Source organism: Leopardus geoffroyi, chromosome A1, assembly GCF_018350155.1.
Source record: "Leopardus geoffroyi isolate Oge1 chromosome A1, O.geoffroyi_Oge1_pat1.0, whole genome shotgun sequence".
NCBI classification, from domain to species: domain Eukaryota; kingdom Metazoa; phylum Chordata; class Mammalia; order Carnivora; family Felidae; genus Leopardus; species Leopardus geoffroyi.
In genome coordinates this window covers 2,356,743-2,384,227 of record NC_059326.1, presented here as the reverse complement: position 1 = coordinate 2,384,227, position 27,485 = coordinate 2,356,743, and the positions used below count along the sequence as shown (strand labels likewise).

At 40.2% G+C, this 27,485-nt stretch overlaps 1 protein-coding gene across 1 annotated transcript in view; it reads left to right on the top strand.

Annotated features, from left to right (window-relative positions):
- The window catches only part of MICU2 (mitochondrial calcium uptake 2), a 142,281-nt gene that overhangs the window by 9,292 nt on the left and 105,504 nt on the right, over nucleotides 1-27,485 (top strand). Inside the window, exon 2 of the mRNA XM_045453937.1 lies at nucleotides 25,297-25,441. Coding sequence (XP_045309893.1) covers nucleotides 25,297-25,441 — 145 coding nt within the window. The remainder of the gene's footprint in view (nucleotides 1-25,296; nucleotides 25,442-27,485) is intronic.

The following is a 27,485-nucleotide window of genomic DNA, read 5'->3' as shown; positions in this document are numbered from 1 at the left end:
AGTCTAACAACGTTAGCCTTTAAGCTCAGAAACTATTTTTTATATTCTGACTCATAGCATTTAATTTGTTAAAATATCTAATAACTTTAAAAATCCTTATTAAAGTGGAATTAGAGTGTCAGCACTCTGGTACTTATATTGTATTTCATTACGTCTAGGACACTTTTTTTTTTTTTTTTTTTTTTTTTTTTTTTTACATTTTAACGTATCTGAAATTGGGATACATTTTAGAGTCAGTGGTGTTTTATAATCCCTTTTGTCCAGGTGGCAGTCATGGCCTAGATGTCATTGCCTGTTATTGTGAGAATTTTTTTTATTATACTTTTAAAGTTTTATTTATTTATTTTGAGAGAGAGAGAGAGAATGTCCGAAGCAGGCTCTGTGCAAACTCAGGCGCTTTGAGTCCCTGACCTGAGCTAAAACCAAGAGTCGGTCGGGCTCAACCGACCGAGCCAACCAGCTCCCCCCTCCTGTGAGAATTTGTCCACATTTTTATCACTTAAATTGAGATACATTCATTGTTTGACAAAACCTTAGTCTTTAGAAGAGAAATCATGGGCTAGAAATACCTCTCAAAGAAACATGAAAGCACACTTTCCTTCAGATCAGAAAGTGATGCTCAGGGCAGGAAAAAAAGGCAGAACAGGCCAAGAGGGGTCAGAAGAAGATGCTGAATTGTCACTGGGGTCAAATCATGGTAGACTAACATAATTTGAGGATTAGCAAATAGTATTACAGGGTCTTCCTAAATAGGTGTCCAGACTGCCATAAAAGTCTTTGGTCTTTTTATAGTTCACTTTTTATTTTTTTATTTTTTTTATGTTTATTCATTTTTGAAAGACAGAGACAGAGCACAAGCAAGGGAGGGGCAGAGAGAGAAGGAGACACAGAATCTGAAGCGGGCTCCCGGCTCCGAGCTGTCAGCCCAGAGCCCGTTGCAGGGCTCGAACCCACGAGCTGTGAGATCATGACCTGAGCCGAAGTCGGACGCTCAACCGACTGAGCCACCCGGGCGCCCCTATATTTCATTTATTTTTATAACCTACCTAGAATGTGGGTTTGGAGGTGTTGTCGAGGAAAAAAGAATACGGCAGAATATCATATTCCACTCACTGTCTCACATTATAAAACTTTGTTGATGTGTTACATTAATTTTCACATAATTGTTTCTATAGTTAATTCTGTTGTATAAATTTATTATAAATGCCAGATTTGATATTACTTAATAAATTTGATTTAGGTGACTTCATGTTGGGAGAAAGCAAAGTGCTTCCCAGAGTGCAATTCTAAGTTTGGCTTCTTTGAATCTAAAAAAAAAAAAACAAACAAACAAATCAAGATGCAAGACTCGCCGAAATTCCATTCACCTTAATAATTAAATGTCGGTTTAATTATTAGTCTCTTACATGGTCGAAGGTGGCCAGAAGGGGTAGACCTCCAGTTATAAAAAGATGTCCTGGGGAGGTACATCATGGTGACCGTAGTTGACAATACCGTATCCTACGTTTGAAGGTTGCTAAGGGAATAGTTCTTAAAAGCTCTCATCGGAAGAGAAGAACATTGTTTCTGTGTGGTGATGGTTGCTAACGAGACTCATGGTGGTGATCATATCAGCGTGTGTACAGACAACAAAGCATTATCTTGTACACCTGAAACCATATGTTACATGTCAATTATGTCTCAATTTTTTTTAAAAATTTTTCTTTAACATTATTTATTTTCAAGAGACAGTGAGAGAGCATGAGCAGGGGAGGGGCAGAGGGAGACACAGACTCCGAAGCAGGCTCCAGGCTCAGCTGTCAGCACGGAGCCCGACACGGGGCTCGAACTCACAGACCGCAAGATCATGACCTGAGCCGAAGTCCAACGCTTAACGGACTGAGCCACCCAGGTGCTCATTTTTGACTTAGGATATTTTCAGCTTACAGTGGGATTTTTTGGGACCTCACTGCATCATAAGTGGAGGAAGATCTGTACTTGAGTAATGGATCTGCCTGTATGTAACCGATCTCCTGGAAGATAGGCCTTGGGCCTGCCACGCCTGCTCCCCTCACACCTGACCAAGGGGAAGGAGGAAGAGAGGGCCTGCAGCCAATTCTTGATTAACGGATCTAAAAGGAGAGGACTTGTAGCATAAGTAACACAAAACAACACCTTGCCTAGGATGCAGTAAGGGATAGTTTCTGAAATGTCAGAAGGAAAGAGGGAAGAGGATGCCTGGAAAAAAGCAACTTCCAGGAAGACAAAAGTGGGTGTCTTCCCCCACTGACTTTAATGCTGTCATTGTTGGTTTTTTGTTTTCATGTATATTTGTATGTTTATGCTGAGCTTGATACTGAAATAATTTTAAATGGCTTAGAAAAATGCTGTTGTGGGTAATAATTTTTAAATGGAGAGAAAAATAGTAGATACAAGATGAAACTATAGAAAAGACTAAAGTAATGCTATAAGATCTTGTGTTATACTTGTGGTTAATCACAAATTTGATTTTAAATTTAGCAACAAGCTCAAAGAGGGGAACAGGCCAGTTATATGCTTCATAGTAGTCAGTTGTTTAGAAACAACTAAATCTGGGAACAGGACACTTATCTTCTCCTGTTTCACAAAGAGAACACTGCAGCATCGTTATAGTAATAAGTATAGCAAGAAGTTTCATATGGCAGTTTTTTTATAATTCAAAGAGGAATATTTGCATAGCCAGAAAATATTAGATGGGTTTACCTTTACAGTTTAGTCTTTTTTTAATGTTTATTTATTTTTGAGAGAGTGCGAGCAGGGGAGGAGCAGAGAGGAGGAGACAGAATCCAAAGCAGGCTCCAGGCTCTGAGATGTCAGCACAGAGCCCAGTGCGCGGGGCTCGAACTCCCAAATCGTGAGATCATGACCTGAGCCGAAGTCGGATGCTTAACCGACTGAGCCACCCAGGCACCCCTATGGTTTAGTCTTGAGAAAACCTTTCAAGGAGGGAGTGCCCACTTAAGTCTGCTGCTGCTGAGATGATGAGAACACATAGTTGGGCTTTGGATGTGGCAGTTGGGAAGGTGTTGGTGACTTTGACAAGAGGAATTTCAGTGAAATACTGGGGGGAGAAATTTAATTGGAATGTATTAAGAAGAGATGGTTAAGGAAGGAAACAAAGGGTATGAATAGAGATACTTCTTTCTAGAAGTGCTGCTCTAAAGGATATTCAAGAAGATACTCTGACAGGTGTGAGGTGGTACCTCATTGTGGTTTTGATTTGTGTTTTCCTGATGATGACTGATGTTGAGCATTTTTTCATGTGTCTGTTAGCCATTTGTATGTCTTCTTTGGAGAAGTGTATATTCATGTCTTCTGCCCATTTCTTAACTGGATTATTTATTTTTGGGATGTTGAATTTGATAAGTTCTTTAAAGATTTTGGATACTAGCCCTTTATCCAATACGTCATTTGCAGAGATCTTCCCCCATGATGTAGGCTGCCTTTTAGTTTTGTTGATTGTTTCCTTCGCTGTTCAGAAGCTTTTTATCTTGAAGAAGTCCGCAATAGTTCGTTTTTGCTTTTGTTTTCCTTGCCTCTGGAGATGTGTCTGGTAAGAAGTTGTTACAGCCAAGGTCAAAGAGGTTACTGCCTGTGTTCTCTCCTCTAGGGTTTTGATGGTTTCTTATCTCCCATTTAGGTCTTTCATCCATCTTGAATTTATTTTTGTGTATGATGCGAAGGGGCACATGCACCCCAATGTTTATAGCAGCACTGTTAACAACAGCCAAATCATGGAAAGAGCCCAAATGTCCATCAACAGATGAATGGGTAAAGAAGGTGTGGCATGTATATAAATGGAATATTAACCTCACGAAGAACGAAATCTTGCCATTTGCATCAACTTGGTTGGAACTAGAGTGTATTATGCTAAGCAAAATAAGTCAGAGAAAGATAAATACCGTATGATTTCACTCACATGTGGAATTTAAGAAATAAGACAGATGAACATAGGAAAAGAGAAGGAAAAATAAAATAAAGGCAGAGGGAGTCAAACCATAAGAGACTCTTAACTATGGAGAACAAACTGAAGGTTGCTGGAGGGGAGGGGAGTCGGGGGAAGGGCTAAACGGGTGACAGGCATTAATGAGGGCACTCTTTGTGAGGAGCACTGGGTGTTACGCGGAATTGATGAATCACTGAATTCTCCTGAAACCAACACTACACTATATATTAACTAACTTGAATTTAAATAAAATCTTGGAAAGGAAAAAAAAAGACACAAGATATGAGACCAAGGTCAGGTTTTGTTTTTGTTTTCAGATGTGAGACAGTAGATGAGATTTGAATGCTGATAGGATGACATAATAGGGAGGCAAAAATTGTTTACAGATCTGTGAGGGATAATTAATAGGTTGCAGTCTTTTGAGAAGGGAAGTTGTGTGGAGTCAAGACCACAAGTAGAAAGGTTGGACTTTGTCAGCAAAAAAGATTCTTCTGTTGTAACAGGAGTGAAAGCAAAGGGTTTGGTTGGACCTAGAAGCTGGCTATAGACCGAATTCCCACTTTCCTTCTATGAAAAAACAGACAGGCAAAAAGAGCCTGATTGTCAACGGCTCTGGAAAGATGGGCCATGTCAGAGGAATCTATACTAACTGCTACAGGAGAGAAAAACCCCTAGAGACAATGGGGAGGGCATTACCGAGTTCATGAAGAAGGAGAGCTTAGCAACCACAGTCATGGTGAATACAGGACTAATTTGCCACAAAACTCTAATGGCTTTCTCTTAGTGGGTTTTTCCAGTGTGGCTAAAAGGAATATCTGATAAGTTATTTTGAAGAAAACTCGGTATTATGGTTTTAGTGTAAGTAGTATACTGCATCATGGCATTAAATTTTAAAATATTAAAGTCTAAAATAGTAAGAGAACACCAAAGATGTTTTGTTTTCCTTTGATAATATTTAAATTCACATTTGAACTCGTATTTTACATTTTGTGTGTACAACCCGACTAAAACAAATGGTCACAAATTTTAAATAAAAGCAAAGAACATAGATCATGTTTAAACAGTCAAAAATATATATTAATTGAGAAGTGAATTTGCAAGTTTCATTAAATGTAATGCATTTCTATCATATATCAGTGAATAATTTACAAACCCCAATAATGTAATTAATACAGTGGAGCTGTTTTAACTTGCTGTGACAACCCTACTCAATTCATAAAAAAATTGGTGTTGCTTTCTTTCATTCTAGGTTGTCTGACTACATTTGTGGTGATTATTTTTGTGAAAAGAGAGTAAAAGACATTAATAATACCATTAGCAGTGGGTAAAACTTGAACTTACTGGGGTGTACTTGGATTGGAGTATATTTGTGTGCAGCGCTTTGGGTTTAGTGATAGTACATTTAAAATTGGTATGCCAAGGGCAGTAAACTTTACAGCAACATACAGGAGTTTAATAACCGTGAAACATTGAAAGCCCAATGAAAACTAAAGCTTTCTTTAGTCAACAGTAAAGCAAGAATGCAGACATTTTTATTCTTTATTGCCTCAGGTAAAAATGTCTCTAGAAACAGATAAGTGATGACAAAGCTTTGATGTTAATAAACCCAAATGGAAGTAAAAAATCAAAGTGTGTAAATAGCTAGATTATGAAAAGAAAGATGACAAAGTTATACCCTGCAATTAGATGTAATTTGTGCTTTTGGCATAGCTATTTGTCCTACATGAATGAGAGGTTGTCTTACTCTCCTTCCTTGAATAATGGGAGGACAGTACTTACATATCCTACTGTAAATCTTTTGTGGTACTTGTCTGGGGGGGGGAGGGGGCAAGAAAGAAAGAAAAACAAATTGTATATCAAAGCAGAAGTGTATTTTAATCTTTCTTTTGCAGTTATGTTTAGCTGAACCCAAGTAAAAAATCCCTAATGCTCTTATTCAATCAAACATATGTTCTAGTAGATAATGTATGCAAATTAATGTTCTTGTTATTGTGCCTTTGGAGTTTTATGAGTTACAGCAGTGCATAAACGCCTCTCGAGCCACCAATAGTAGCAATATATGAATTAAAAGTTGAATAGGATTGAATGAGATAAGATGGTTAAATGTTTCAGATTATAAACAATTTCATTCTAGAAATAATACTTAACCACATATTTAAGTACAGACTGGTCCATGTGGAAAATTTTTGTTGGCATGAAAAAATTTTTGTGGAAAATTTTTGTTGGTATGAAAGTTCCATGAATGTGTGATGTGTAGAATAAAAGTTGTGATTACTATTTAGAAATACAGCCTTGTAAAATCTTTTTTTTTCTTTTTTTTAATATGAAATCTATTGTCAAATTGGTTTCCATACAACACCCAGTGCTCATCCCAGCAGGTGCCCTCAATACCCATCACCCACCTCTCCTCCCTCCCACCCCCCATCAACCCTCAGTTCTCAGTTTTTAAGAGTCCGTTATGTTTTGGCTCCCTCCCTCTCTAACCTTTTTCTTTCCTTCCCCTCCCCCATGGTCTTGTTAAGTTTCTCAGGATCCACATAGGAGTGAAAACATATGGAATCTGTCCTCTGTATGACTTATTTCACTTAGCATAACACTCTCCAGTTCCATCCACGTTGCTACAAAAGGCCATAATTTCATTCTTTCTCATGGCCAAGTAGTATTCCATTGTGTATATAAACCACAATTTCTTTATCCATTCATCAGTTGATGGCCATTTAGACAGTCTTGTAAAATCTTAAATTTATCCACATGTATATGGTATGATTTACGTATTCTGTACTAGAAACTTTATACCTGTGTTTCCTATTGCACGTGAGTTCCAAGCATCTCCCTCTTCTGGTCCTCGTGACTTGGCTGGTGTCTACCCTGGTAATGCAAACCGGTTTTTGAATTAGACATGATGGGGGCTCCTGGGTGGCTCCGTCGGCTAAGCATCCGACTTCGGCTCAGGTCATGATCTCGCGGTTTGTGAGTTCGAGCCCCATCTTGGGCTCTGTGCTGACAGCTCGGAGCCTGGAGCCTGCTTCGGTTTCTGTCTCCCTCTCTCTCTGCCCCTCCCCCCCCTAAACAAACATTAGACATGATAAAAACCTAAAATAGGAAAGTACAATATTTCTTCATAAATTGTTTTAGATATTTCAAAGCAAAATATGAGTGACTTTTAAATCTGTTTGGGAATATCCTGTTCTTTTTCTCATTTGCTAGTGTATTCAATTAGAAGATAATACATAAGAAATTATTAGTGGGTTGATTTCTATGTGTGCAGTGTAAATACCAAGAGATCAAATCACACTATTAACGATGTTTTAAAGACAAATTATTTTCCAGTTAATTTGGTCAGAGCCCTACTGTGGCTTCTTCCCCGATCAGACCCACAGTCCTGGGGAGTTGTGGAATGCTTGGAATTGCTCCGATGTTAAAGTCCGTGTTAGGAGACTGCTGTTGTGGTATGGTACTGCCTTTTTTTTTTTTTTTTTTTTTTTTTTTGATGTTTAGGTTTATTTATTTTTGAGAGGGCACAAGTCGGGGAGGGGCAGAGAGAAGGGACAGAGGATCTGAAGTGGCTCTGGGCTGACAGGCTGACAGCAGGGAGCCTGATGTGGGGCTCGAATTCAGGAACCATGAGACCGTGACCTGGGCCGAAGTCTGGACGCTCAACCAACTGGGCCACCCAGGTGCCCCTTAGTACTGCTTTGATGTGTTGCTTCAGTGTGTGTCCCGTGGCTGTGACTGCAGATACTGCAGAGGAAAAAGAGTGGACAGGCGAGCACCATCTGATTAGCAGTGCTACATCTCTCGAGGTGTAATAGGAAAGCCTGTTTGTTTCTTCCAGTAGACATGCCAAGTGTAAGATACTTTAATGGCGAGCCAGGAAAGTGATTATAAGCAGACATCGGGATTTAACCAGGAAACCACTGCGATAGAAAGTGGACAGTCAGTGGTATAATATGAGCCAAAGGCACACTTTTTTAAAAACCTAATTATAAGTAAACATGTTTTATTTGTAATTGATTTTACTTATTTATGCAATACTGCAACTGTTTTGTTTTTAAGTTAGGACTTTGAGTTTCAAGAGTAGACTTGGCCACCGGGCAGTGATTAAATCCATCTTGAACTACCATCATGAAAAGATTGCTTCTTGAAACACCGTCAAAATACTATTTTATTGTGGTTACTGAAATTCCTTCAAGTATATTAGGAAGGGAGTTGGAGCTGTTGGCTATATCCTGATTCTTAAAGATTACTCATGTTGGGTGTTTTCTTGAAATATATGTATGTTACAGAAAATTGAGGAGAAAAGGCAAAAAGGAAAGTGTAAAAACTGTCTTCCCTTTACCATGACTTAAAAAAACTTGCCATTATTAAAGTTCTGAGTTTTATATCTTGAGTAGGAAGGTTTTTCGTAGGATTTTGCAAAACAATATTATTCACAAAATATTTTTTCATATTATAGAAATAAAGTTAATGGCTCACTAGAGTAAAAGTGAGCTGTCCTTGACCTTTGGGGGACTGTCTCTTGCCCCTGTATCTTTGCTCTCCAATCTCTTCTTATCCATATTTCTATATAGTGGTTTCTCTGCCAAAAGCTGTTAAGTTTTTATTGTGCTAAGTGCCTAGATAGTGCCTTTTTAGAGTAGTGCCTAGTTTGGGGAAAGCACCCTACCGTGGCTTTTGCACCGCATCGGTGAAAACGTACGATGATGTTATACAGCGAAGATGTCCTTTAGGACACTGCTTTGTCCTGGCCAGACAGCAGTTGTGTATTCTTTATTTAAATCTAGTTTAGCTGATGGGAAATGTAAGACATTTTTGAAGGACCTAGAATTAGAAAATAGGTTTCTCATTTTATATTTAGTCCTGTTTGGGAAGCTTTTTTTTTTTTTTCCTTTGAAATTTTAAGAGATCCCTACAGCCAAATGTTGAAAACAGATTGAGTCTGCCATCTCAGTTATTTAAAGTTAATTAATTGTATACACTATTCTAATATGGGCAGTACTCAAAATTGGAGCATTTTAAGATTTTATTAATCATTGTATTTTATCATATTATCACTTATATTTGCTGATGCATCATTGTCACTGATTTCTTATCTTTGAATAGGTTGTGAATCCGTTTAAGAACGTGATGAAAGGTGTATACTTTCTTCCCCAAAGTGCATATACACGTTTTCACGTATAATTTCAGGGAGTTATGGACACCAGGAAGTGTGACCATGTAGTGTGGGGACTTAGAGCCTGTGCGAGATCTAATGTGTTAGAATACGTCCCTTGTCCCTCCTTCCTTCATATTATGAAATGTTTGCAATGTTATATCTAAAATTATTTCTAGTTCACTGCTTTTATCATGTCTCAGTGCGTTACTCCTAGCTTTTCAGTGATGTTACCCTCAAGTGAGATAATTTATGGTATTACTCTTCCCTTTCACCAATTCTTTGCTTCTGTTTGACTCTGCATTCTCTTTTCCAGCCCAGTGTATGGTCCATTAGCCCTATTACACTCGCTTAGCCTGTGTATAGCTTTATAAAGAGAACACACACCTTTGTCTGTCCCTCTCCTTTAAGTCTTAAAGGCCCATTGTCTGAGGGAGCGTCTTCAAGTTTCCTCTCTTCACCCTGTGGCCTGGAAGTAGGTTGGGTTATTCAAGTTCTCAGAGCTTAGGATTCTACTTTCAAATTCACAGGAATGTTATTAATACTGGTAATCTGTAGTACATATATAAAGTTTTTAATTTTGTCAAGTAAACAATAGCCATAAATATTGAGAATTTAATTTTATCCTGAACAAAGTGACAAAATCCATCCAAGTATGTAAATATTAAGAGTTAGTTCCTCTTTGGGACTTCCCTGGCAATTCATGTTGGGAGATTTGGGTTGCCTGAATCATTTCAGCACTTCAGGCTCTGTCTCTTCTGTCCCCTACTCTTCCCGAGATTCAAGCAGAGTTATTCTCTTGGTTGTAAAAAACACGGGAGTAAATTATCACCAGATACATTTTAACAAGATTACCCCAGTGCTAGTTCTGCCCATGCCTACCCTTAAAGTACATATGTAACAACTTACCATCAACCACAGGTTTTTACTGGTCTTGTTTCTCATAGAAGATTCTAAAATTCTCAGGGACGTCTGGGTGACTCGGTCGGTCGGTTAAGCATCGAACTCTTGGTTTTGGCTCAGGTCATGATCTCACAGTTGGTGGGATCGAGCCCCATGTTGGGCTCTACACTGACAGCATGGAACCTGCTTGGGATTCTCCCTCTCCCTTTCTGCCCCTCCCCTGTTCACTCTGTCCCTCTCAAAAATAAAAAACTCTAACTTAAAAAAAGGATTCTAAAATTCTCAAGGGTCAAGATAAAGATTTTTCTTAACATGTACCCAGAGAACTTCGTATTTAGTGCACACCTCACCGTTTCCTAGGCAAATGGTAACGGTTTTGCTAACTTCGTGTATGATTCACTGGCACGGTTTTATACGGCTTCTTTCCTGTATTTGCATGTTAAGTTATAGAAACTCATGATTCCTCATTTGACCCAAGTGTTGTAAATGACATAAAGCGCGGTAGAGAAGTTGAAGGAGAAAAGTGACTGAGTACTCAAAGGAATGGCATTTGAAATAGTAAAAGGGGAAATTCTCTTCCATTTATTTATTTAGCCGTTGTCTACTTTACTTATGCTTAAAGCAAAACACAAACAGTCTGTTTGGTTTTCCAGTCAATATACAACAGATTCTATTATGGAATCGTTTTAAATCTTCACTGTTACAGTATCCTCAGAAATTACTAAATAAAAGCATGGATATCTTCTCATGAAATTTGTCCAAAGAATAAAGTAAAAGCCGAAAGAGAGATTTTGGCAAATCTTTGCCAGGTCTTAAGTGATTTGCTTGAGTAATAAATTAATTTGCCAAAATATATAGCCATATCTGTGTATGACTTGTTTTTCTGTATTGTGTGTTTTTATTGTGTAATCTATGCATCACTTTTTTTAACTGGCGATTTAATTTGTAAACATCAACAGAAATACAAGTGGCATGCATCCCAGTACCTTTGCTCGTAAATTCTACCTGCTTTGCCAATGGTTGGTAAAATGTCTGGCTCATCGCCCGCTCGTTTCCTACCAGTATATTCTGATAGCAAAATTTTATCATAAATACACTGTAAAGTTATGTCAGTGATCTCCAAGCCAAAGCTGAAACAATCCGTTAAAAGCTAAACCAAACATGATGTAAGGCCTGAAATCCATTAGGTCATTCATTCAGATTTACAGGAGAGTGTGAAGCAGCTGGTGTAATCCAGTTGAGAGCATTCTGTTTCTGAGATTCTATGGTTTCTACAATCAGCAAAAAATAAGGCAATATTCTTTGGTACGGCTAACACTACCCCACCTGTCAATGGCTTTACCTCTCTCCTCTTCCAAAGAAGGCATTTTTTAAAACCGAAGTCCTTAACAGGATACAGTAATTTGTGGTTATAATAACAGGAACCAAGGGGCCTTTATTTCCTTTGGCGTGAGAACTTCTTTATTGCAGTTGCACATGACAAAGTGCATACCTACCTAAAGATATTTTAATAAGTTAACGGGGTTTTAAATGTGTAAACACACAAAACAAACTTTTGTGTATTCACACACCAAAATCTTTTTAAATTATTATTTTTTTACCGTCACACTCTGGGTTTGGAATTGGTTCCCATTCGTAAAGACCCACGCATTCTGGCACATTTTCTTTTTTTTAACCATTTAGCAATATTAACCATGTAGTAGGCACTGGTGATACAGAGGGACAAAAATACATTTTCCTTTCTTAAAGAATTCATTGTATTGGACAACAGACGATTCCAGCACAGAGCTTGATGAAAGTTTACTCTGGGTTCTCTATGCTCCTACCTGAGAGGCTACCTAACCCAAAGTGGCTGCTTGAGGAAGGATTCCTAGAGCAATAAGTAAGTTAGCCAAATGAGAAAAGGGACCAGAAACAAGTAACTATGTTACATCTTAGCTTTGTGAAGTGTTTTAATTACAGTCAGAAGCAGTAAGTGGTGGTTTAACCTGTCTTCTGGAAAGGTACGCAGTAAGGTTTATCGACGCTCATCACAGGTAGCCGGGCAAATGCGGAAGCTTAAGGACACAGGAGCAAACATCAGTTTCAGGAAAATCATATTAGCAGTGAACAAAACTAAGGTTGACATTTTATTTTTTTTAATAATTTTTTAAAGTTTATTTAGTTATTATTGAAAGAGAGAGAGCACACAAGCTGGGGACAGGCAGAGAGAGAGAGAGAGAGAGACAGACAGACAGAATCTGAAGCAGGCTCCAGGCTCTGAGCTGCCAGCACAGAGCCCAACACAGGGCTCGAACCTAAAGACCCATAGACCATGAGATCATGACCTAAGCCAAAGTCAGACACTTAACCGACTAAGCCACCCAGGTGCCCCGACATTTTAAATTAGTACAATATTTATTTTGCACAAAGACCTAGTTCATAATAATAATAATAATAATACCAATGGAATATTTATTTATTTATTTATTTTACCAGTGGAAGTTTTAAATAGAAATATAGTTTTGTTTTTAATAAATTGCAAATCTGCCCCTTCTTTCAGGCTTTTGTTATCTTTCCATTTATTTATTTGAAGGTTTTTTTAAAATTTTGTTTTTGTTTTGGATGCAATTTCTGTTTATATGCAAGCAACAAATTGCTGTTTTCAAAAAATAATTCCACTCTTTGGCCAAATTTTGTGTAGGGTTAGGGTATGGGGCTAAAGGAACTTGGTGCCAGGCAAACTGCTATCAGTATTCAGCCACAAGCTTTACGTGGCCATCCACAAGTGAGTGTTCTTTTAACGAAGGGGACAGACAGTCTTTTCCTGGGACTTGGGGATGGAAGTCTGAGTAGATCACAGAGAATGTGGCAGTCTGGGGAGAAAGCAGTGCAAAGTACTATAGGGATGGGTTACTCTCCTTCTGCAGTCCCAAACCATAAAATACTTGACAGCTACAGACTGCAGCTGTTCCCCACAAAGCGGTGGGAGGGAGGAGAGAAGGGCCCACCCTTTCTTTGCTCCAGACTGGGTCATTTATTGTAGGATACGGTGTCCTAAATGTTGTTATCTTTAGCAGCAGCCTCTGTTTGTGACTCAGCCCTCTGATAGCAGCACTTTCTCTGGGCTTACCTGAAATTCTCAGTTTTGAGAACTTTTTGCATGGATGAGTTGGTTGCAGAAATTAGACCACAGCTTCCACCACAAAAGGTTCTTTGTTACTGCTCTGCTGCCCAAAGGAGAGAGACCACAATCCAAATAAATTTACTGATACCAGACCTGTTACTAACTTCCTACTTAAACTTAATTGTATCATCTTGAAAAATATTAGTCTGATGCCTGTCTCATTTTGAAAAGTAAGAAGTCACAATGTCATGGGTGATAAATAACAGGGGGAAAAGAATGACCATAGTTTGAAATTGATCATCAGTGAGACAGACACACTCGCAAACCGCTAGCTGCTCCTTTCCTACTTCTGTCTCGCACTTCCCACCTTCCATTCCATTACGCCTCCCCCGCTAGAAAGTGAGCGCCTCTGTATTTTATCTCCATACAATGCTAGGTCAGAGGAGATGCCTGGTATTTGTTAAATAAGTTGGTGTTGAGTAGTTTTAGCAAGAGTTCACAAAGTAGTTTACCTTCTCCTGTGGGAGCAGGGGGAAATAAACTGAAGTGACTCAGTCATTCCCTTGGAAAATGTTACTTAGTTATGGTTGCGATGAGTGATATTGATGAAACTTGGGATTGTAGTTTTAAGTCGAGACTCCAGTCTGTTTTTTTTTTTTTTTAATCATATGAAGCCTAATTTAAACTTTTTGTTAAGAGCATAAACAGAAGTTTATGTAGTTGTTATGTACTTCCTGCAAGGTAATTATGGAAGAAGACAAAGTGAGTATTCTGTTCACTGACCTCATCAGGAGAGAGAAAGCAGTTACTCGGAGAGAAGGCGCTTATGTTTTTACTCATCAGCGTCCCCTGCCAGTGGCCACTCCTCTCTACACGGAACTCTACGCTTTTTTTTAAGTTTATATAAGCATATGCCATTTCATCACTGCACTTATCCAAGGAAAGTCACACTAGCGTTCTTCTAGTCTCTGGAAAGAAGTCTAGGCTAGGCCCTCACTAGACCAGACGACGATCAGAAGCCAGCCAGAGTCACTCCCGGCACTTCAGGGTCTTCTAAGAGTGACTTTTGTCTCCTTGGCTAATATTCTCTCATTTTGTAGAGTTTATTGTGAAGTATAGCTTATGCAGTTAATATTTCTAATTTAGTCTGGCAGGACTTTTTTTTCATATACGATGAATTCTCCCCCAATTCAGAACAAAATCAGAAAGTTCTAATGACTGAAATTTTTCCACTTGTAAAAGTTTTCTTTAAGAAGAAAAGATAGTCTTTCAGATGGGCCACAGAAAGTTCAAAGACAGCAAAGCAATAATATGGTATCCAGATTGTTACAAATTCCAAAATAAAGGTCCCAAATGAATACGGTTTTACTACGTTTGGTCTAATGCATTGTGGGTATATTGGATATATTGAAAGCATTGTAAGGAAGGCTCTTTCTTTTCTCACTTTCTTCCTGGGAATGCAGAAAGCAAAGAATGTTCAACAAAGAACAGAGAGCTAACTTTTTCGAATTTGTCACTTCATGGATAAAAACTAGAGACAGAATGGTGAAGCACCTGTTGCTTTAAAGGCAATAAACTAGGGAAATGTTTTAACAGAAGTCATCAGCTTTCAAAGATCGCTTTTATCCACTTCACATCACTCATTGCTCTTAATTCCTTTGTCACATTTTTTCCTGCATTACAAGTAATCCTTGAAATCCATGGAGCATTTTATATATAACCAGAACCATGTGGATGGTTCTCACGTGCTCAGCATAGCCCCAAATCCCAGCATTTCTGCTGCCCCTCCTTCCCCACGTATTTAGCTTTAGATGCAGGTTTGAGAAGCAAATAGTTGTGGTAATGGGAATTCATCCCCGCTGCCATCACTTTCCACCTACCACGACTCTAAATTCAGTCTCTGGTGGGTTTCGGATGACAAGAGAGCCACCAACAGGCCCCGGCGTTTCTTTGATCTCCACCACTACATTCTATACTCTTCGTTCTGAGGGGCTAGTTTGTCCGGCAGCTGCTGCCCTCATGCCAGTCCGCTGGTTATTTATGTGTAACCGTATACCTTGGCCAACAGAGCAGATCTGTGGAAGTATCTTATGAAATCTCATTATTCAGATAAAAGTTACGATTAATACCGTTTAGTCCGTTCCTAGTAGAAAAGTTCTCTTGAACCGCGGTGAATGAGATGAGGACGGGCAAAAAAGCTCTCTCCAGCCCTCTGGGTCGAGTGGTTTGAATGTGCTCTCCCCTTTGGACTGCTTTCATTTCCCTACATAACACGTAAGACTGAGACGTGTCTTTTAAGAATAACCTTAGGGGCGCCTGGGTGGCGCAGTCGGTTAAGCGTCCGACTTCAGCCAGGTCACGATCTCGCGGTCCATGAGTTCGAGCCCCGCGTCAGGCTCTGGGCTGATGGCTCAGAGCCTGGAGCCTGTTTCCGATTCTGTGTCTCCCTCTCTCTCTGCCCCTCCCCTGTTCATGCTCTGTCTCTCTCTGTCCCAAAAATAAATAAACGTTGAAAAAAAATTTAAAAAAAAAAAAAAAAAAGAATAACCTTAGAATGGGGGCATCTGGGTGGCTTAGTTGGTTAAGCGTCCGACTCTTGATCTCAGCTCAGGTCTTGATCTCAGGGTGGTGAATTCCAGCTCTGCACTGGGCTCCACGCAGGGCACGAAGTCTACTAAACACATAAAATAAATAAAAAATTAAAAACAAATCATCTTAGAAATAAATTATGACTTATCCTTTATAAACTGTGCCCTTTTTTGGGTATTAGCCCTTTAGAAAACAGCTTTTGAGATAACCAACAATAAAGGCGTCATGGTTTCAACCTTACTTCGATTTCCTAACATCTGCCTTACTTAGGTTTTCTGAAAGAGACTAAAACTGATCAGTTTCCTCTGAGGCCTTCCAGGATTATTCAAACCCGAAGTACATACACATACATAAGACGGTGGCAGAGGAGCAAATTCAAAGCTTCATTTCAGTAAAGTTTGTTTTGTTTTGTTTGTTTGTTGTGGAAATAGTGGAAAAACTATTATTTTGGAAATTGATGTCTGATTTTGCCCTTTCTCTTTCCGGAGCACGGCAGTTAATCAGATGTTGAGTTTTTGTGCCTGTCATGCATGTGGATGTTCTTCTCCCTGATTGCTTTTCTTCGTGCTTTTCTTCTGCCTTCTGTGTGATGTTTCCCCCCTATCATGTAGTCCGTATATTACTGCAAGGTTGATTCTAATCTTTTCTGTTTCTTAAAGTATTTTAAGTTTTATAATGGCATTTTCTCTTATTTAGTGAGACCAACTCCCTTCTCAAGTGTTTCTGTTGTCTTTCAGGCATCTTATCTTGCTTTCTGATGTTGTAAGGTTGCCACTTTTGTTTCCTATGATTTTTTCTTATTTTCTTTCAGAATGGGATTTTCATTGTTCATTGTTTCTTGTTGTTCTTCATTTTTTCCCACAGAACTTGCATAGTCCCAACACTAGGTTTTAAACAGACTTTCCAGCCAAACACCGTGTGTGCCAAAAACCATGTGAATGTTTATCCTTGACTTCTTTCCATCTTGATCTAAGCACTCTTTATCTTTGCCTTAGAATATTAACTAAAGAGCAGGATGTTAATAGCAACATCAACTGTTCCATCATTTAGCTGCCTGAGGGCTCCATGGTCATGAATAAGTATTTCCCTCTGCCCGACCAAGTCATAACTTCTGATGCTGGCCCCCTTTGGTAGAACACAGGAGGGGGAAAAGGACAACTGTTGGGCCTGTAGTGAATGCAGAGAGTGGCAGGAGCTTCCCGTGGGACGTCCTGTACTTTCCTCTGGCCTTCACGGCCCCTGCAAACCAGGAGATGTCAGTGACAGCAATGCACCTGTCCCGTACGATAACTTTGTACAGATTGGGAACACACACCCTTTCCTCAGTGCACTTTGCTCCCATTTGCTGGGCGATTGCATGGTGATTCCAGCGAATGGTGCCCCATGGACTTGTGCAGTGCACACAGCTGTCCAGGGTGGCCCTCATCAGTGAGGGATTTCAGGATGTCACCCACTCACTCCCCCAAATGACACTCTCCTCCCTGGAAGAAGAAACTACTTCTCGGTCCTAGTGTTTTCTTACAGTTGGATCCAAATGATCAGAAGGTCCTTCTAGGACAAGTTTAAAGTAGGAGGTTAGGAGCTAGCCTCGGCATGGCTGAACTTACTGCTTTTTATTTTTTTGTCGTGATGTGGGAGGGAGGTTTTAAGAACTTTCACATCAGTTTTTAGAATTTTGTTTCTGTTTTGTTTTTTAGTGACCCTTTGATTTTTATTAAGAGTTAACTCTCTTAAGAAGGTACATCATACCCTCTTTTTTTTTTTTTTTTTTTTTTTTTTTTTTGGAGGAACCTAGTATGGTAGAAAGGACCTTTCCAGATTTTATTTTCAAGTGAATTATTATGTTGATTGAGATTGAAAACCAAAAATCCAAGGAAAAAGAAAACTTGTTTATGCAGTAGATCCTTTAGTACCTGGAGAGTCCAACTTCCTCTGCTGCTGATATTCTCTCCAGAGCCTTGGAACAGTCCTCTGTACTTAGAGACTTCAGACATGAATATCTACATTTATGCTGAAATGTATATCCTAAATAAATTGCTTGTAATTATGGTTTGCCTTATGCTACTTTTTGTCTTTGAAAGGAATTGATTTAGCCCCAGGAAAAAGCAGTTGCATTTCTCTTCACATCCCGAAATCCCCCACACCTGTGTTTCAGCATACTGATACGTTTTTCGTAGATGCTTTTCCTGTAAGTGATACCGCGTTATGACTAGGAATACACTGGTGGTAAGTTCTTTTAAAGGTGTACGTTAACAGTTTTGGAAAGATGAAAAGCTTCACATCCTGTGGTCTAATTTTATTTGACATATAATAGTATTTATGACAAGCCCAAACCATGTCTGCTTCGTTTTTCTGAAAGACATTCTATTTTCACTGAAGATTCTACTCATTTTCAGTTTATGTAAACATAGGCCTGGTATTTTTATCTAACACACATTCTACAAAGTCCTTTGGGTATATTGTAGATCAGACAGTAATGCTGAATTTCTATAGCATCATCCGGGGTGTGCATGTGAGTGAATCTTCCAGACGACGAACATTACCCTTGCAAGCAGTAAAACATCCTTTTTATGCAAGACGTGCGTTAACATTTAAACCGTGTTACATATTTTCATACACTTTTAACAGAATATTCCCTACATAAATTAGCAGTTTCTCAGTGCCTGAAGATCATCCCCATAAATAGCCCCAGAGGCTACTGACTGGTTGTCGTAACGGTGATTGGTTCCGACTCAGGCAGCCAGGTCTGTTGTACATTTGTCTTCTTTCCTATCTCGCTGTCAGGCTATTTAGATCTCACTTCTGCCATCAGTGTATGTGCATCTAGCATTTATAACTTAATGTTTTTAATGTGCTGGGATGCTGAAACTTAATAACCCAAGCTTATTAGATCTATTTGTAGGTTAAGAGTAGGTGTTGAATCGTGGTATGAGTTTCCTGTAGAATCGGCTAGGTAGGTTCCAGCGTCCCACACATAGGGTGGCTGTTGTATAAATTAACAGAAGAAAATGTCAGTAGCCAAGATGACCTTTCCAGTGTAGTGTGTGTGCCATTGTCCTCTTTGGTCCATTTATGTTTTCATATACCCCAGCAGCCCTCTACACCATGGATGTGCCCCCCCGCCCAAGCTCACAACTGACTTTAGTATAGTTTGCTGTGCTGCAGCTCCTTGTACCCCCTCTTGTGTGATGTGGTTCAACCATCTTCTGCTCTGCGATGCCTTTCTGAAGTCTTCCAAGTAACAAGACAGTTCATTGGTCCTCTCTCTGCCTTCTCATAGAAGTTTTCCTATAACTCTATTAGAGCATTTGTTAAAATGTATCATAGTAGTAATAGCTAACCTTCTAGAGCACTTAGTGTGTGCCAGGCATTATGATAAGGGCTTTGTGTGTATTATTTCACTGAACACTCATTCTTTAAAAGAGACTTTGAATGATACAGGGAGATGAAAAGATACAGCATAAGGAGTATAGTCAACAGTTTTGTATGGTGACGGGTAGTGACGACATTTATTGTGCTGAGCATGGAGTAACCTATAGAACTGTTGGATCAAAGTGATGTAACGTTGCATGTTAATTACACTTCACTTTGTTCAATGACTAAAAAATAAATAAAAGACCTTTTGAAGTAGTGACTTCTGTTTTGTCTGTTTTATGCATTAGTTAAGTGAAGAAGGATAATACAACTTGACCAACTGATAGAGCTGGCGTTTAAATCCAAGTAGTTTGATTCCAGTTTCCACATTTTTCATATGAATCAGATGAGGCACAGAGCGGTCACTGGTCCAAATTTCACATGTCTAGTAAGTGACAGAACAGGAATTTGAATCCCAGGCAGTTTGGCCTGAGAGACAGTGCTCTTACTAATTATTTATTTGCTATCCAGCACTCCCCTCTGTAAACTCCTTAAAGGAAGACCTCATAGTATCCATCTATATATCTACAGAACAGTGACACATAACAGGTTCTTCAACGTTTGAGAATGAATTAATGAGCTTCTCATTGCCTGATATGCAAGAATACTAAGCTATGATTTGCTCATATATTGTTACTCTCAGATATAACTTTAATATTTTAACCTTTATTGTTCCTTCTCATCCTTTCCATCTAAACTGATATTCTCATGACACAAAGTCTATAAGCCTTAGTCTTTTGCCTTAGTTCAGTTTACCAAGCCCAACCTACCATAGATAGGCCACATATATGCCAAAGTGAGAAAGAGACTAAAGGAAATGAATGGAGGTTAAGCAAATGAGTACCCAAAACAATATCAATAACAATAATAACAACAACAGTAATCGTTCAAGGAATATGAAAGCAGCAGCCAACAATTTTTACAAAGCCACCTGAAAACTCCTGTTTTGGGGATGCTTGGCTGCCTCAGTCAGTAGAGCATGAGACTCTTGATCTTGGGGTTGTAAGTTCAAGCCCCACACTGGGTGCAGACATTGCTTAAAAATAAAATCTTTAAGAGGCCCCTCGGTGGCTCAGTCAGTTAAGCATCTGACTTTTTGATTTTCAGCTCAGTCATGCATGATTTCAAGAGATCAAGCCCTGCATCAGGCTCTGTGCTACCAGTGTAAAGCCTGCTTGGGATTCTCTCTCCCTCTCTCCCTGCCCCTGCCCTGCTCGCTCGCTCTCTCTCTCTCTCTCTCAAAGTAAATAAATAAACATTTTAAAAATCCTTTAAAAATAAATAAATAAATCCACCTGAAACATGTAAGAGAAGGAAAGAAGGGAAGGTGGGAAAAGAGCATGCAAGCATGTGTGTAGGAAAAGAACGCAGATGAAAGAAAGAGTTGGGGAGGAAGGAAAAATTGTTCATTCTTGACAATTAAATCCATCCAGTAAGTCTGAAATTTGATCAGAATTGGTTACACAAATGAAGTAAGGTGGGAATAAACCTGACAGGTAAATAAAAGATTAAAAATGGCAAATTTGGGGCGCCTGGGTGGCGCAGTCGGTTAAGCATCCGACTTCAGCCAGGTCACGATCTCGCGGTCCGTGAGTTCGAGCCCCGCGTCGGGCTCTGGGCTGATGGCTCAGAGCCTGGAGCCTGTTTCCGATTCTGTGTCTCCCTCTCTCTCTGCCCCTCCCCTGTTCATGCTCTGTCTCTCTCTGTCCCAAAAATAAATAAACGCTGAAAAAAAAAAAATTTTTTAAAAAAAAAAAAATGGCAAATTAAATGTAACATTATGTGTCATATGTTTATACTTCAGTGATCTAGATTTATCATCTAAATTCTGTGAAGTAAGCATATATATATATATATATATGCACATCAATTATACTAGTGGTTTTTAAAATTCAATACTGGGGTGCCTGGCTGGTTCAGTCAGAGGAGTGTGCAACTCTTGATCTTGGGGCCATGAGTTTGAGCCCCATGTTGGGTGTAGAGATTATTAACTAACTAACTAACTGAACTTAAAATTCAGCTACTGTATGGTAAAGGTGACCTAAGTAAAACTAATTTGTTGGTTCATCAACCTGGAATTATAAAGGTTCTAGTGATTTTAAAACAGTACTTTTCCCCCCCTAGGTAAAGTTCATTGTAGCAAAGAAACATTAGAAATCCTACGTTGATTGAAGGAGAGAAGCCATAGTTAACATTTAGGAAATGGACAACAGTTAGCCCAGGCCTAAATATGGCTAATTCTTGTTGTAGTCATTTTTATTCTCTAGAGCCTAGCTTAAATCCCACTGTTTTCACGAGCTTCCTCAGCCATCGTTACCCACACTGCTTTCTCTGTTTTGCTAACTTCTGTAAGTCTTAGAGGAGCGAGTATAGGGTAGTGGTTGAGACTGGGGTTATCGTCACACTGCCTGTGCTGCGGACTTACTTGCTGTGTTAATCTGAGCAAGCCGTTAACACTTGACAAGCCACGGTTTCTTCTTTTGTAAAATGAAGATGGTAAAGATGTCTGCTGTTGGGGTTACCGCGAAGGTTGTAAAGACGTTAGCACGCTGCCCTGCGTGTACTCTGTATTAACACCGGCTATTATTGTTAGGCTTTACTACTATCCTGTTGCCGCCTTGACTCGTACGTGTCCTGTCTCTTCCTAGAGAGACCTCAAGTCAGTAGATGCTCCAGTAAGTTTTTACTTGAAGGGTGGATTAGGATGCGGGGAAGACTAACGGGAAGAGGCTGACTTGGAGCCTCCACTTTGTGTTCCGTAAGAGAAGTGGTAGGATTAGAACCGACGGTGGTGGCGACCTCCAAGTGACAGCTGTGTACTCAGTAAGCAGAGCGGGAGAGGTAGTAGAAAGGATGAGGGAAAAAAAGAGACATTATGCCATGGGAGTACTGCCATGGGAGTTGAAAGGTTTGTAGGTAGTTGAAAGAATAGGTGTGTTTATACCACGAAGTAGCAGGAATTAAAGGCCACAATACCAGAGTGGATTGTGAGGGTGTTCGTAGGGGTTGTCAGACAGTTGTGTTTCATAGCATCTGCTGATAAAGTCATGGCGGTAGGACAGATTTGGAGGTCATTTGCTTCTAAGTGACCTTCTAAGTTCATGGCCTGGGATTCATATGCCAACTTTAAGCTCAGAGACCTGCCCGTGAAAGGCAGTTTTAGTTTTACCTCCTCTACTTTTTCTTGTTCACTGGAGAGGACATTTAATCAAAACTGGAAGGGATGACAACCCAGTCGACCATTATTGAAAATGGCACTTCCCAGAATAATTGATTCTTCTCAAGGCTCCTCGGAAATGTTATGCTTATGCAAGTTACAGACATACAGGCATATGGAAAATATGGAATGGTAACCATGAGATAGGGGATTTTTAGGGTCCAAATCTCCTAGAAGAAAAAAATAGGATTTCTTTGCAAGTAGTTTTCATGTCTTGCTGTAAAATAGTGGAAGGTTTGTTTTTACTTCTCGGTCATTTTTGACACACCAGGAAAGAATAGGATTGCTACAAGGGGGAGGACATCATGAAAACCAAGAGACGCAGAGGTAACAGTCCATCCTGTTATGAAACCATTTGAGGAGGAGCATAAATGAGTAATGGACTCCTTTTAGTTGGTTGAAATTTAAGAGTTTGTTTACACAAAAAGGGTTAAGTTGGGCAAAAAGCTGTTCTTTTAATTAGTCAGGAGCAATTTACATATTAGGAAGCATTAAAAAAAGACGTTTGTTTAAGAATTTGGAAATATAGGGGCGCCTGGGTGGCTCAGTCGGTTAAGCGTCCGACTCAGGCTGAGGTCATGATCTCGCGGTTCGTGAGTTCGAGCCCCGCGTCGGGCTCTGTGCTGACGGCTCAGAGCCTGGAGCCTGCTTCGGATTCTGTGTCCCCCTGTCTCTCTGCCCCACCCCTGCTTGTGCTCTGTCTCTGTCGTGTCTTTCAAAAATAAATAAACATAAAAATTTTAAAAAGAATTTGGAACTACACTGTATTTTTGTATGGATCACTCACTCTTGTTAATTTCTTAATAAACTATACAATAATATTAGTATAGTAAATAGAACGATTCTCTAAACTAATAGTGTATATGCCCTTAACTTTTTTCCATTCTTCTGCTGTACTGTATTCTCTCTCATATCTAGGACTTTGGCAGTGCTGTGACGTTTACTGAGCAGACCCTTGCCCGCTCTCTCCTATCTCATTTGTATCCTTTTTTTCACTGCCAGAGCACTTAGTGCATGCTGATAGGAATTAACGTTTGTCTTGTTTACCACTGTTTTCCTACAAATACTCGGTATCAGCTTCTTAAATAAAGTAATAATGTTATCTGTTACTATATCTGCCTCATATAAAACGTTTGGAGTGGTAATAAAATCCAGTTTCCTTCCTTTTTTCTCTTTGGAGAGAGACAGCATGAGTGGGGTAGGGGAGAGGCAGAGAGAGCGGGAGAGAGAGAATGTCCTAAGCAGGCTCCGTGCTCATCGTGGACCCCAACACGGGGCGCGATCCCACGACCTTGGGATCATGATCTGAGCTGAATTCAGGAGTTGAACGCTTAACCAGCTGAGCCATCCAGATGCCCCAAAATTCACTTTTCTGATGATTAGGATAAGAGTATGGAGTAATACAATGAAAACATGACTCTTGGGTTACTTTTGTGGTAGTAATTTAAGGAGAAATAAAAGGAAAGACACAAATAGACAAGTTCTGGGGAAGCTAGGGGTTCAGGTCGTTGCAGTATTACTGAGTATGTATGTTTAGTATTCTGAAATGCACTACACAGACCACCACAGAGGTATGAAACTAGCTGGTCGAAGAAAGCAACAGTCAAACCGAGGAGAGAGCGTTAATACTAGGCAAAGGACTGAGATCAGCCCAAAAGGAGCTGTTGACTTAGAATTTTGTTGGCTCTGAATTTGGAGAGGTTGAAGCAACTGGAATTCACATTTTCCCCCCCTTCGATTCTAGTCAGCGAACGTCACTGTGTGTCAGGGCAAATAATAGGTTCAGTGGTAGTAACTGTGAAAGGAAAGTGATGTGTCCAGGGAGGATGTTGTGGTTCAGATCAGAGCAGTGGTGTAAGGAAAACAATCCAAGGTGAGAGGATGCTTTCGGATTTCTGCATCTGCTGCCATCTTGACATTGGTGTCTGCGCTAACCCCTGTGTCGTCTCCTTCCACATGTCTGGGATACGATGCCCGGCCTTGGATGGGAGGTGAGTGTGGTAGGTAAGGGTCCAAACACTGCGAGTTGGACACTTCTGGTTTTTTATACTGGCTGTGCCATTGACTTTAGTCTCCATGCCTCCTGCAGTGTCTGTTGTTCAGTTATGGTGAGGACTGAGTAATGGTGTGGAAGGCTTTATTAGTGTAGTCCCTAGCACATAACAAGTGCTCAACGAAGGGTCAGCAACAAAGATTTCGATATTGTCTCTGTCCACGTTTGAGTCGAGATCTAGGTGCCGTTGCCTGAGATATACAGGCTCTTGTACTAAGAGTATTTTACCAGTTCCCATTTCTTATCCTTTTAGCACTTTCCACCTGTGACGTAAGTAGATTTCTGAAAGCAGGGCTGTTTATCAGACATGACATGTTTTATCTTTGTGAAAAAGCACAACTGTACTTGAACTCTTGCCTACCCATCTCTCTGATTTTATTGACTGCCACACTGTTCCCTGAACAGTTTCTAGCTTACCTAGAAACACACACACACACGCACACACACACACACACGGGAATCTCCTGGGTTTGGATCTTACGCTACCCCCTGCTTAGAATTCTCTTCCTCCAGAGAGCCCCGTGGCTCAATGACTGCGCTCATTTAGTCTCTGTAAGTGTCAGCTCTTTGGAAAGGCCTCCCCTCACCGTCCTCTCTGAAATACTACCCCTTACGACTTTTATCCGGCCTGCTCTTGCTTCCTGGCGCTTCTCATTATCCTGCATGAGTTTCCGTGTGTATTCGTTAGTTGTCATCTTCCTGAGCCTGAAAGGCTCCTCGAGCCTGAAAGAGGGGCAGGTAGACACTCAAGTAAACAGTGGTTAAACGAACGATGTAAACAATCGGAGATTGGCAGACCTAGACACTGAAACTACTCTTTCAAGATCGTGTTAAAAGTAGCTAAGTTGAGGACTCATCCTAAAAAAAAGTCTTAAATTGCAATCCCTTTTTCTTTTAGAGAATGGCCGACTCTGGAGAGATGGGAGAAAAACTGTCCCTTCGTAAACAGCGCTTCATGCAGTTTTCTTCACTGGAACATGAGGGCGAATCTTACATGACACCGCGAGACTTCCTCTTTTCAGTAATGTTTGAGCAAATGGAACGTGAGTTGTTTTTTGGATTTTTTAAGTTTTTTTAAAAAAATCAAACATTAAGGCTGAAAAAATACTACTTTTCAGAGTTGGTAACAGCTTTTCTTCATTTAAAATTTTTTCTCATGTTTATGTATTTTTGAGAGAGAGAGAGACACATAGAGCACGAGCAGGGGAGGGGCAGAAAGAGATAGAGACACAGAACCCAAAGCAGGCTCCAGGCTCTGAGCTGTCAGCACAGAGCCCGACTCGGGGCTAGAACCTACGAACTGTGAGACCATGACCTGAGCTGAAGTCGGATGCTTAACCGACCGAGCCACCCAGGCGCCCCTTCATTTTAATTATAATTCTTTGTGCCACGCATTTGCTTATTGTTTAGACTTTATCTTCTTTGTGACACAAATTTAGTTCAACTTTTTATGTATTTATCTAAGAAATAGTTGTTTTGTATATGGGTTTTTCTAAAGAGCCAGAGGAAAACTAGGTACGTTTTTCAATGTCACTAACTAGGTTCTTAATAGAATAAATTTATTCAGGATATTAGTTTTTGGTGCTATTGGTGTTTCAAATTGGGCAAAAAAAATGAAACTAGATTAGAGCAATGGAGGGGAACCCACAAATACAATAAGAAGCAAAAGTCCACTGTACTTTTCTGCCCTAAACCGTCAACTTTTAGTTACTCCAAATGATGTTAGAAATTCTTAGTTTTATTACCTAAACTAGTCCCTTTTACTTTGCAGAGAGTAAACTGGGGCCTATCCTCTGTGCCCTCTATTATAGAGGTGTTCTCTGAAAGCTCCTTGCCTCGCTGACCCCTGTCAGAGTGTGCTAGAAGTAGTGTGCGGTAGGTAGCTGTGTGGGCGAGGCCTCAGGGAGCAGTAACGGAGTGCGGGTTGAGTTGAAAAGACCACGAAGACTTGGGAGAGCACTGTCGAGATGGAGACGTGACTCGACCAAAAACAAAATGAATCATCGTGGCATGCTGTAGACACTAAAACCGAAGAACTGGGTCCGGTGTAGTGACAGGTCAAACCGGAAAACAGATAAGGGCCATATTGTACAGTAACCCTATGCAGCCGTCAGAGACTCGTGTGTTTGGTAGAGTTGGGTGGACATCGTCTGTGACCAGTGAAGGACCAGTGAAGGTTTGTGAGCAGAAAAATAAATGTAGGTTATTTTGGTTACCTCTTCTTTGGAGGGGAGTTTGGCAGTATGTATCAAAACCCTTAAAACATGTACTCACTTTGTTGCAGTAAATTCCCGCTAGAAAACTAATTAGTCTAAGTAAATGACTGGAGAGATACAAAAGAATTTTTTTTTTTTTTTTATGTAATTTAGCCCGTCCCAACGTGTAGAGTTTGAACACGGTGATTCCTATCCTCACAGCAAGAAAAAAGCTGAAACATTCAAAATCAGCAACTCTTTTTAGATCCATCAGAGAATTGAGACCACAGGGCGCAGGGACCTGAAAACTGGGGACGGGCAGATCCAGAGACGCAGAGCTTACCCAGGGCAGAAACTGCCCAGAAACCGCCACTGCAGCCAGCATCTGGTAGGCATATTTAGAGAGTGGTTTGGCTAATTGCTAGAGTCTGAGCATGGGCTAGCTTGAGAGAGAAGAACTTGTGAAGACCCAGCCACGAGGGTCCCAGGTACTTTTGTGAGTTTTAGAGGAGCCCCACCATGTGTCACAGTGGAGATCTGAGAAAAATCTTCCCTCCTTCCCTCGAGGGGAAGGGAAAAGTAATCATCCGAGAGACTCCCAGAGCGTTCGGTTCTCCTTAGCAAAGGCCTTCACAGACAGGACACTGTTTTACCAGGTTCCGACCACTGGTGTTTTCCCACAGCCTAACCAACCTTGAGGAACGTAGTACCCACCTCTGGCCCCCTCTAGCCTTTCTGTCTCACTTAAGAAGGAAAACAAAAACCTGAAAGCGCTTGTGAGGGTCACAGCCCGGGGACACAGGCTCACTAGCCGACTGAGGCCTAACCACAGGCTTTGGAAGAGCTTCTCCCCCCACCTCCCCACACGTCAGCAGGGCTCCTGTCTGACAGA